Source organism: Callorhinchus milii, unplaced genomic scaffold, assembly GCF_018977255.1.
Source record: "Callorhinchus milii isolate IMCB2004 unplaced genomic scaffold, IMCB_Cmil_1.0 Scaffold2, whole genome shotgun sequence".
NCBI lineage: Eukaryota > Metazoa > Chordata > Chondrichthyes > Chimaeriformes > Callorhinchidae > Callorhinchus > Callorhinchus milii.
The window spans coordinates 19931361-19944365 of NW_024704743.1; the positions used below are offsets into that span (position 1 = coordinate 19931361).

Genomic DNA, 13005 nt, shown 5'->3' on the forward strand with positions numbered 1-13005 from the left:
GATCCTTCTGTTGCCTGCAGTAAAGACAACAGCATTTGAAAGTTCATCTTTTTAAGCAAAACTCATTGATTTATAAAGACTGACAGTTCCTAAAAGGACAAATGATAAAAAAGAAAGTCAATGTTGTTCAGTTATTTAAATTAATCATTCAAGTTCATTGTGCGAGTCATATTTAATGTATAATTAAAATTATAATCAGATTCCGTCACTGTTAAGTGCTCCGGGACGCTACCCCACATGTAGTGCGCTATATAAATACATTGATTGGTGAGTTGTTGTACCAATAAGTTCTTCTGTACATCTTACCTTGAGAAATAAAAATTTTAGTGCTGTACAATTAGCATATAATTTGTGACAGATCACACCTCTCAAATGTGAGGTAATAATTATTTCTATTGACATTAACAAATATTTAGTGTTCCCTTTTACTGATAGAATTATCAGGTGAGGATACAGCATACTGTTGGGATACAGCAGAGGGAGCTTTACTCTTTAACTATCCATATTGTATCTTACCTTTAAATGCAGGAAAACTAGTAGTTGACAGATGTGTGAAGTATTCACATTTCAAATCTCTGTCATGGCTCACTGATTAGAATATAAGAATTTAACAAACCACAGTATAGAATCTCAACACAGCATATACTGTACAGATATACATAACGTACCCATTATCCCATTTTGAAAGAATTTAGAAGACGTGAAGTAAATAAACTGCATTTTTATAGCTCCTTATTGCATTGAAACATCTTGAAGTGCTTCACAAGTTATTACTGTCAAATTATGCTTTTGCAAGCAAACTTTTTTTAGAAATCACATTTATTAAATTTTAGGGTATAAAAATGACAGAAACACACACAATATAGAAACATGTTCAAATCCTAGCAATTTGATTCAGAGGAAGTGATTTATGAGCTTTGACAAAAGTTTGGTAAGATATTTAAGATACTTCCATGACGAGTGAGGGATTTTAAAGATAAAAGTTCATCTTGAAAATCTGCTGATTTTAAACAAAAATCAGATCAATAGAGCAACAACAAATGCATCACATTGAGAGAAAAGTTTAAATCTGACCATTAGCTTAAGAACTGGTTACATCCTCTTACCATACAATGCACTAACCTTACACTCCCACCAGACCAGCTGGTTTCACTTGACTTTCCGTTAACTTATTATTCATTGAGTTAACCTCCCTGTTGAAGATTAATTAACAAATACTAATATAATCCATACTCCATACATTTTATGAGATGTAATGATATACAGATGCAAGTTTATTTAAATGGTTGATACCCCTGCTGTGTCCGCATACCATTTCAAGTAGAAGTTAAATGACTTGTGGGACATGTTTCTCAAACTGTGGCCTTCAGGGTTATATTTCAGTGACTGTGGCCTTTCTGCAATAAAGCAGAAGACAAAAAATATGATTTGTTAGAGACACAGGAAATGGTATATATTTGGATTTATGTAATACTAATTGGTTCATGATTTAAAAAGAATTTTGATGAAATATTTCAAAGAAATTAAACTGAACATGAAAGCAGACCTACCTTGTAAGGTATTCTTCAATATCCGTTACTCTTCATAGATGCACTGAAAATTGTGAACTGGTGTGAAACTCAAGACATTCATTTCAAATGATTAATTGTGTTGTCAATGGGAATCAACATCTTTTGAGCCTTTGAGTGGTATAATACAATACTTGATAATGACAAACATCTGAAAAAATCCAATGTGCTCATCCAACATTTCAATGTTAATTTTGTTAATAATTCACGGTTAAGTGATCCACTGCGTCTACACAATTTTTAAAGACCACAAAAAATATTTAATCTTTATATTGTTGCAAATAATTTAATGCAAATTAAGCATTCTACAAAGACAAAATATCTCGGGAGTGAAACTGCAAGAACTTATGCATTCATCTATTCATGCGGTCGTCAACAAATAGTGCACAGATAGAGGATTAGATTGTGTGCTGGTATCTTTGATCAACATGAAATATACAAACTTGAATTATTTCAGGTAGCAGGTAATGAAAGCCTAAAACATCTCCCTCGGTGTACACAGACCTTCAGAGATCAAAAAATGAGAAAGCAATCAAATACAATTTTAGAAGGAAAATCAGGATGACCATCATTTTAAATATTTTTGCAGCAAAGTCATGACTGTTGCATTCAGAACTGACACCAGTTTGTTCCAGTGTGTGAATGTGTGCGTGAAGATGTATGTGAATGTATACGTCAAAAATGTTAACAATCAGAACATCACACAGCATCACATGCACTTCCAGACTCGATTTAAACTAAAACTGGTGATTTCCGCTCACTTATGTAAACATACTGACATGGTACTTCTTTCAGGCTGACACTTCAGCATGTTACGAGCTAATCAAAGTAGAATCCCGTTATAATGCATTTCATCATAGCCCAGGTTCGCTTGAAGGCAACAGTGTGGATCCCACATTTACTTACTAACAAATAGGCACGGAAAGCCTCAAAATCGCTTGCTTCAAAATCCCAACAAGATTCCCAATACATGTTAAAAATGACCACATATGCAATGAGCAGCAAGTGCTATCAACGGCAACATGATCCTTCAAAATCAGCCATTATTAAGTGACATTTTGAAGCGAGCCGACTTTCCACATACAAAACATATAGGGAAGCATTGATCAGCCTTCGTGCCCTGTTACAGCAAATGTTGAACCCAGACTACAGTATTATAATGCAGCTCCAATGCATCTGAAATTATCAAATAATACCACCGTCCATGTTCAGACATGGTCATTGCACCACACATTTACCCCTCTTCCCTCTCACTCACTCCCACCAGGCAATCAATGTTTTCAGAACAGTCTACTTTAACCCTTCCACACAAGAATGCAACATATTTTTACTAAACCATTCAGTCCACACAGAAATATTTTTAAACCATCATAGAGAACATATCCTTCACTGAAGGCGCCGCACGCAGAGTATTACATACATTACTGATTTGTTCTTGTGTCCTTTTTAATCTTTGCATTTCAGGAGTATCGGTAACAATGCTGAACCCCAGTTTACGGCTCTTCTCAAAGTTTTCTTTGTATTTGACCTGGAAGAAAAGAAAAAAATTGCATTTTATCAGATTAAAAGCAGCGTCCAAATAAATAACTTCATCTTTTTAACACATGTCTCTCTGGTTTAACACGTTGGGCCTACTGAGAGATATTTATGTATTAACACAGCATCTTTCTTGGAGATGCTGACGTGCATTTACATTCACTTTCCCAACCTTCTTTTATAGGATATATAGGGTCAATGACTGTGGTGTGATCTTGTCAATTGGCAGCTCCAGGGTATTTCTACCAAAAATGATGCTCCCACCTCCCAATACGGAAGGTGACAGCAAGAAAGTAAGTGGAAGCTTTTAAGAGGTAGAAAAGTTAGAACAAAGGGGGTTTGAAACAAGTATAAAGCTTTTTTAAAAAGCAGGACATACTAAATAAAACAAAAGAGGTGTAGCTGGAGAGCATCAGTAAAGTTTCAAATGTTTTTACTTTAAATTGTTAAAAGTTTCTGATTAATATTAAAACCAGGAAGCCTCTGCAAAAGCACTTTGGGATTGATATGATAAGGCACTATATGAAATCTGAATATTAAACACAAGGATTATTATTTATATTATTGGTCAGGACACCAGGGGAAAATTCCTTACTCTTTTGAAACATTGTCAAAGGATCTTTAACTGCCTGAGCAGACAGGTGGGACCTCGATTCAACAACTCATCGCAGGAATTTTCTTTTCAAAGAGCAGGCACAGAAAAAATGTGTCGAATGGCCTCCTTCTGTCCTGTATAATTCTATGATGGGACCTCCATCGATACAGTGACTACCCTAGAATTGCACTAGAGCATCAGCCTAGACTTACATTACTTCTGATCTGCAGTGCTCATTGATGCCAGCTAAAGTTCCACATTGTTTATTGTACATCAGTTTATTACATCAGTGGAACTGAGGTAACTGTGAGTATTAAAGCAAAAGTATTTAAAAGATCCATTATTTTTGGTAATGCATTTGGTCAGCCTCTCTCATTCATACAGCGCTGGCATAAAACCCTATATGTACTGCATTGCCAGAGCTACGTCCTTCAGATGAGCCATTAAATTGAGGACATGTCTGACTGCTCCAGATAGCACAATTTCATAAGAGAAGGTAGTTTCTATCGGTGTCCAGACCAACAATCCCCAAAATAAAATTGGGCATTAATTTCATGGCTGTTTGTGAAGAACGTTGGGTGTAAATTGGCTGCAATGCTCGCCGTCAAAATAAAATCATTACAGTTTACAGTAAGACGTGGGAAGCACTTTGAGATGTCCTCCCGATGTGAAAGGCGCTGTATCAAATTTAAGTTCTTTTTACATTATAAACACATCACAACAACGAAAAGAGGAATTATCCTTCCCTTCTTCAACCAGGTCGGCTGAATATTTTTCCTTGAAGGTACCATCCCTTTAAATTGCTAGCACCACACAAAGATGTGTTTTCAATTTCAAAATGGTCTGGAATGATTACAGACACTGTTGGGTACTGTAGGAAAAAAAATCAGCTATCCCAAGCTCTTATAACCACTTAACAAAACCATTTGCTCCTCGTTAATACAGTATTTGAAATAACCATATGCTGCTAAAAAAAATGGTATTTTAAGCAGCATTTGAGATGTGCTGAACGCATTGTACCGTTCAGAAGCTAATAGACCAATTGTCCACAATCATGACAATCATCACATTAGTTTTCTTCTTTGGCAGACTAAGAGCAGTGTTGGTGTATTGCAGCCTGGCTTGCTCATACGGAAAAGTACAAAATATCTCCATGCTCCTGAAGTAAAATGTACAGCACTTCAATGACGTTGTGGAGTCCTGTAGCTCAGTGGTTAGAGCACTCGCTTTGCAAGCGAGAGACCCGAGTTCAATTCCAGGCAGGGTGAAACCTTGGGCAAGTTTCCTTACTCCACACGCCTAATAATAATCCCTCCAAAACAAAATAAAAAAAATTGGTCATTTTCAATCTACGACTGTTTGTGGGACATTGTTGTGTGCAATTGGCTGCCGCGTTCGCCCACAAATATACAGTCAATTCACTTTGCAGTGTGTTCTGTGAAGCGCTTTGGGACATCCTCCCGACGTGAAAAGCACTATATCAAATGCAAGGATTATTATTATTATTATTAGCATGTGAAAAAAAACGATCGGTGTGATGTGACCCTTCGCCTGGTTTTATTAGAGATTTCCAGCATTCACATTTATTTGCTCTGGCTCTAACCACACATCAACTGATTTGGTAGCTCATCAACTTAGATGGAGGCTTTAAAGAACGGTTTATGGGTTTGTAAAGTTCTCACAATATGGCACTGATTTGCAGCGGACTTTTAAACATCAGAAAGGCCAAATTAGAGCTTCTTAGGGAACAGGCTCGGTATTTCTCAGATAGACACCTGCTGAGTTAAAAAATGGCTAGACAGAACAATTTGATTGCCAGCAATCACTAACTGCAGGACAAGCACCTCATTTATCACAGAAGCACTTCTGAAAGTGGCCATGTACACTCACAGCTTTACCCTCCTGCAAGCCTGCATTTTTTTAAATGTTTAAAAATACAGCCTGTTGTGGAACACACAGTCTGGTTTGGATACTCTTAAGGATGCAGATGGGATTCTGCATATGTCAAAAGCTTAATATATCCTTCTCAAGGTTAAGTGCTCAAAACTGAACACAGTATTACAAATGAGGTCTAACCAACAATAAATAGCTGGAGCTGCATGTCCTTACTTTTATATTCCTTTAATAAAGGCCTTATTTATTGCTTTCTGAACCTGCAAACTAGATTTTAGTGATCTAGACTTGAACCCCTAGATCTTCATCCTCATCCACCCTCCTAGTGCTTCCCCATTTAGAACATGCTCCCAAACACTATTCTTCTGTCCAAAGTACTGCCTCACACTTTGCAATGTTAAACTCCATCTGCCACAGTTTTGCCCATTCACTTAATCCATCTACATCTCTGCATTTTAGCACTTCCTCTTCACAATTCACAACACCGCCGAGCAAATTGTCATCAGCAAATTTAAAAACAGTTCTCTCCATTCTGGTATTCTGGTCATTGACAGACAGGATGAAAAGCTAAGGCCACAACAGTAATCCCTGGGGAGAGGCATGACTTGTTACTGCCATGTTTCGCCCACAAAATATACAGTCAATTCACTTTACAGTATATTCTGTGAAAAGTTTTGAGACGATTCAAAGCCATGATAAGTCACTATATCTGCACAACATCCTAAACTCAGCCGTGTGAGTTGGATCCACTGGAGATCTTGGGCTGCAATTCAGGGCAATTTAAAGTTCAAGCCACCACATGAACTCAGAAACTTTATTCCTCAATCATTCTCTTACAAGTTGTCAGTCCCTAACCACTGCTACCTCCTACAAATTGTCCTCTCTTGAGCAAAAACATGTTTCAAGGTTAAATGAAAGAAAATTACATATACAAACTACCACATGTGTGTAGCAACAACAAAATTACATTTATAGAGCACCTTTCACGTCGGGAGGACATCCCAAGGCGCTGGACAGTCAGGGATCAGGAAATTTTAATATGCAATATTTTTCATAAATTTTTGTTTCGAGTAATTTGTCCAGTTGTTGTTTAGCGGCCAAGATAAATAGAAGAAAAACAGCTGCACTGGCAGTCAAATAGAGGGGAATTATTTTCCCCTACCTGCTGGCTTATATAAAAATACACTGGGTATAAACAAACCAGAAGCAACATGAACATTTGGGAAGAAAAATTCCTGCTTGTTCAGCAGTTTTGATCAGGTTTACTCCTGATGCGATGTTTCAAAGTCACCATATTTGGCAGCAAGAGAAACTGATCACTTGTTTTATGTGAGTTGAACTAAATCCAGTGTCTGTTTCAAAATGAATTGAAAAACAAGTGTTTCACCAGGGAACTGAAGAATTCTTGGACCCCTATCTTTATATTACAAGAATCACATAGGTACAGACTTATAAGCCAACAGTGACTTAGATTTATTGCTTCTTGAACCAAATGACTGGCAATCACGTTTGATTCAATGCTCAGATTGGCTCTTTTCTGGTCTTTCTTTTATCAGGCTGAATCAACAGTAAACAAATTCAATGAGTTTCTCTACTTGTTTAGAGATTTTCAATTTCAGTGCATTTTAGTTCAAAATACTATAATGTAAGCCTCTCATGACTTGAAAACACATTTTACAGACATTTGTTCAAACAGTTCATTTGTGAATTCAATTACTTTGTACCAATAGTTTACAGCAGTTCCCCATTATTTATTTCTTCCCTTTACTGTCACAGATTCCTACCCAAATTCACTCTTGACATCTTTCTCTCTGAGGACATTTGACCTTGCAGTGACCATCAGATTCACAATGAAAAGTAATGTTCACACTGCCCCCACACACATACATATATTCTTCTTGACCCTTTTAACATTTCTTAAAAAACTCTCTTTGAAACTCTTAGAACTTAAAACTTCCGGTATGTATGTCCTGGCCAACAATTTCTCAAATAAAATTGATCATTCACTTTATGACCAATTGTGGGACATAGCATGGGTTAAGGTGCCTGCCACGCTTGCCTACAAAATGCAAAGTCACTACACTTTAGTCCGAAATGTTGGGCAAGCTTCCTTACTCCACAGGCCTCTGTTTACCTAGCATTAAATAGGAACCCAGTTGTTAGTCGATTTGCGGATCACTTTTCCGGGGATAATAATCCCTCTAATAAAAAATAAAAAACAATAATAATTTGGTCACTCAATTCACAATTGTTTGTGGGACATGCTGTGCGCAATTGGTTGCAACATTTTGCCCACAAATATACAGTCAATTCACTTTACAGTATATTTTGTGAAGCGTTTTGTGGCATCTAGAAGACATGAAAAGTGCTATATCAAATGCAAGGATTATTATTATGATTTGCAGTAAGTCCTGTGAGTTGCTTTGAGACATCCTCCCAATGTGAAAGGTACTACATCAAATGCAAATAATTATATTATTATTGTTCAGATGGGAAAAAATTAACATTAAATAATTCTCCCAAATGTTACCCGGAAAACAGTATTAAGATACAGAGCAACCAGGTATTAAAATCCAGTTTATATTTTAATTAGACTCTGCTGATAGTTAGTAGCTATAATATACCCCTTCACAAAAAGTACAGATGAACAAACTGACCAAGTTAAACTCTTGTTTATCTGGAACTCTTTCAAACTCTCTGCTTCACTTGCTCTCTCCCTTCCTTCAAAGCTCTCTTTAAAACATATCTCTTTGCGCTTTTGATCAACATCCTTAAAATCTCCCTTTTCGCTCTCTATTATATCTGTTCAGCACAATGATTCATTCACCCTATGTGAAAAGGTGCTATAAACAAGTGCAAATTGTTGTTGCTGACAACTTACTTCATGCATTGATTAAGGCAGCAATGCAGTACTCTATGTTCCCAAACTCAATCTCAGTTTGTTACCAGTGTTATTTCTCACAGTTTCTCAAAGCTAAAATGACATGTGCAATAATCACTCCACTGTTTGTGTGAAAGAAAAGTAACCAGCAGGTTTTAGTGGGCTTCAGGAGCTGTGTGTGAAAAATTGCTGGACATAAGGGATTTAGTCAGGTCAGTAATCCAAGTATCATTTTTGACTGCTATACAACTAATGTGCAGTAAACTATGTGGCCTCAACCAAGTGAGTCACTATCATCCCAGAATTAATGGATTCTTCAGCAGATGTTATTTGCAGGTGAAAGCAATTATGCCATTAAATTCACCAAGAAAGATGTTTGTCTCCAGAGTCAAACAATTGTGCTATTAGTTTCTACACATATGCTAAAATAATCATTCTTGGTAAAAAAAATACTTAAAAGCATATGGTAGAAATGTTTTTGTGACCTTCCTCCCAAGCTACTCAAATGTGCAAAGCGTACCACCAAATTAGCAGTTTCCACATAAAGTGTGCATGTCTCCTTTATACTTTTTACATCAATGCAAAATATAATTTATCTCATCCTCAGCCAAAGGTAGCCTTAAAAAAGTTTAGTTTCCTCCTTTCGTGCCTCGCCAACCAGCGCCTAATAATTTCCAAAATTAGGTAAAGAGAATGCTTCCCACTGGGGCATTTCATTCCAGACACAGGGACATTTCCAAGTGTAGATGGTATGTGGAGCTCTCAGTCTCGTTTGGATATTCTTAAGCTGGGCAATAGCCTTCTACATGTGTTAAACAAAAATTCAGCAATTCTCTCAGACGTGAATGCAATGCAACAAAAAGGCCCATCTTGCCTCCAGCATTTCTCTCTCTGTTGCAACCTTTCTGGTCTTTACCAATTTATTGATATTGATTGGTTTGGCACTTGTCTCCTCTGAATTTTCCTCTCAAGCATTGAAAACCAGGCTCTACCACCTTTTCCTTCTCTCTGCGTCCTCGAATGTTTAAATAAGTATTCAGCACACAGTAACCTGCTTTTAATTCATTTATTTTCAAACAGTTAACAATGGCAAACTCTTTAAGTCCCTCAATTGTCCAAATTGACCATGACTTGATTTCACGGGATCACAACAGAGGTATAAACGATCAAGGTCCGTTAACCTCATGCTTCCAGAACAGCTTTCCAAAGCTTCCCAAAACAGCAAACCTTTTCTTAAATGTGTTCAGTGTCATGGCTTAACACCCTAACTGGTAGCCGAATCATACAATCTTACATGCACGGAAGGAATCCATTCAGCCCATCGTGCATGGGCCACTCTTGATAAAGCTATCCAGCTTTGAAAACAAGAGAGCAAACAAGAGTTTGAGAGAGAGAGAGAGAGAGAGCATGTAACTGGAGGGCATCAATTTAAGATACACTGCAGTCAATAAGCAAGCAAATGGGGAGATTAGGCATTGGAACTAGACATATACCTTAAAAAGACTCAGCTGCAGGGTGAGACCGAAAGGATCACTCTCGACGGAGTCAGCACAGATACGATGGGCCGAATCGCCTTCTTCTGTGCTGTAAATTTCTATGGTTCGATTTGATAAAGTGAGTCACAGAGATAATCAAAGAGGGGGGGAGGGGATCACTATTTTTGTGGATGGAAGGGCTGGTATAGCGTAAGCACTACAATGACAGTAAAATTCCTGATGTAACAAGCCATTGGTTAGTATTGCAGGTGCACATATCATTTGCTTGATGACCTGATATTTGCACTGTTTTATATGCTCAATTTGTGTGACATTGGGCTCTCTACTGTACTTGCCTTTGAGTCGTTCTGAATTATTACTTACAATCCAATAAATTAATTAAACAAAGGGAATGATTGACTAAACACACCTAACCAACAAGGTGGGCAAAATAATTTGAAAATAGGTCCATGCTGTTTCCAAAAGGGGAACACATTTTGGGTCAATAATTACCACCATCTGTAGGAGGTGGAGTTAAACCCCTTGCAGATGATGCAAGTCCACAGGGCGTGTTGCAGACTGTTAGACCTTAATGAACAAATAAAGGCATATCATCTAGGAGGTTACCTCAATGTCAGAGCTAAGCATATTTTATCACCGTTTCTAGACTTGGTACAGGATAGGCTCCATCTGACAGCATAAATGGTGAAACAATGCAAGTAATGGTCACAGAACAGAAATTAAACTTTTGAATATGTTAACATGATAGTCTAATGCCAACATGGCCGAAGACTTTTAATAATAGGGAAGTATGTGACGCACAAATGTGGCTTTTCTTATAAATTTGAACTTTAGGATCTTGGAGACGTCCAACAGAAAGAGCAGATTTTAAAACAAAGGTCACAAATGCAGAATTATTAATTAGTTACTACTTAATGAACAAATAAATGGATATCATCTAGGATATCTGAATTATCACACCATACCATGGTCAGGTTTGAAGCAAACTGTATTCAGCCTGGGGCAAGGACCAGCTGAAAGGCAAGTAGAAGGAAAAGTCCAAACAAAAAAGAATATCTAACATAAAGCACTGGAATGCAGCAAATAGTTATTCTTCATCGCACTGTACCAGCCCTTTTCCTCTCTCCACCATCTTTCCTCGGTCTCTCCCACTCTGCCGGTGTCTCCCACTGCTCCTCCAGCAAGAACAACTATTGTGCGCACATGAAGTAATGCAGATGCATACAAGGTTACTGGGATCACTATGTAGCCAGGGCCATAGTACAGCCAAATGGATCATGCAGATAATTGGCAAATAATCAGCATTCTACTGTCACTCCCATCAGAGGGAAACAGACAACACTGGAACTCAATTATGTGCTATAAAGGTGGAACCTCCCTCCCTCATTAAAATTATTACATAATTGAGAGCCTTAAATCAATTAATATCAACTGTAAACAGATCTTTGGCTCTGCATTCTGTGACACAATTTGAAAAGGACAAGGAGTTTCTCTTGGTGTGCTGTCCAACAATCCCCCTGATAAAATTGGTCATTCACTTCATGGCTGTTTGTGGGACATTGCTTGAGTGCTCTGAAACTATGCTGGGTAAAGGGTGCTATATCAATGAAAGATGCCGTTATTGTTGTGCATCAATTGGTTGTCACATCTGCCTACAAATGCACAGTTACTATACGATACACTGAATCCTGTGAAGCACTTTGAGATGTATAGAAACTGTACCTGTAGACAAAAGAATTAAAATGTTCATAAATCACAGAAAACCTGAAGGAAATCGTAATTGAAAGCAGTAGCACCAAACAATGAGAAGAAATAAGAACTGTGAAATCAGCTTAGCTTGTTTAAAATTTTAAGCCTTTCATGGCATTAGTACAGGGGGAGCCTGAAAAAAACTTGTAGTTATTTTATGTCAACAAACTTCTACAGTTGAAATTGCAACAAAACCCATTCCGAGAAAGTGGCTGCATTTCTCTGCAAGCGCAAAAGCAATGATCTGCTCAAAATTGCTACTGATTGATTAGGGGACTCATTGAATCATCAGCGACACAGGTTACAATTTTTAATGTAACGAAAGTAATCATTATAGATGATCAGGGGAAGCTAGATAGATACATGAGGGAGAAAGGGATAGAAGGTTATGCTTGAAGGCTTTTTTGAGGAAGGGCAGGAGGAGGCTCATGTGGAGCATAAACACCGGCATAGACCAGTTGGGCCGAATGGCCTGTTTCTGTGCTGTATATTCTAATGTATTCTAATGTATCACACACCAACACATATCCACACCGATGTATGTGATCATTAACACTGCGACATCTTTGCTCAGTTGGTAGCACACTGAATTTAGTTACATTGAATGTGATTTTATTTTCAACAAAAGACATCGAGGTCCAGAACCCACAACCTTCTGACTCAAAGGCAGAACAGCAACAACAACAACAACAAGATTACATTTGTATAGCGGCTTTCACGTCGGGAGGACGTCCCAAGCCGCTGGACAGAGTACAGCATTTCAGACCCGAGCTGGGGTCGGGGGAGTGGGGGGAAGGGAAGGGGGGTGGCCGATGGCATGGTCAAAGAGAAAGGTCTTGAGGCGGGACTTGAAGGAGGTTAAGGAGGGGGCGAGGCAGAGTGACTCGGGGATGGAATTCCAGAAGTTAGGGGCAGAGTGGCTGAAGGCTCTCCCACCAATGGTGGGGCAGGTGGGTCGGGGGACGTGGAGCAGGCCAGAGCCGGCTGAGCGGAGGGAATTGGCACATTATCAAGACATCAATGATATTTTGTCTCCAATCAGTTAACTGAAAAAACAATCAATCAATAGGAAAATACCACAAAACCAAAAGCTCAATCTTAGTGGCTCGAAAGTAGCCACACAGTTAATGTTGGAATCAAAGCTGTTGTCTACTTGGCTCTTACATGCTTCTTAACTCTCCATCTTGTTAAACTTTACACGACCTGTTACCTATACATTGCATCAATCATTTAAAGAAGTAGTGTTCCTGTACTATAACATATACGTGTGGTGTTGCCACATTACAC

General features: G+C 38.1%; 1 protein-coding gene across 2 annotated transcripts in view; it reads right to left on the bottom strand.

The window, feature by feature from the left end:
• LOC103176291 (LIM zinc-binding domain-containing Nebulette) overlaps positions 1-13005 on the bottom strand; it is a 187034-nt gene that overhangs the window by 80941 nt on the left and 93088 nt on the right. For both annotated transcript variants that reach the window (XM_007889745.2, XM_007889744.2), the window contains exon 4: positions 2989-3096. In XM_007889745.2, the coding sequence (XP_007887936.1) occupies positions 2989-3096 (108 nt within the window). The remainder of the gene's footprint in view (positions 1-2988; positions 3097-13005) is intronic.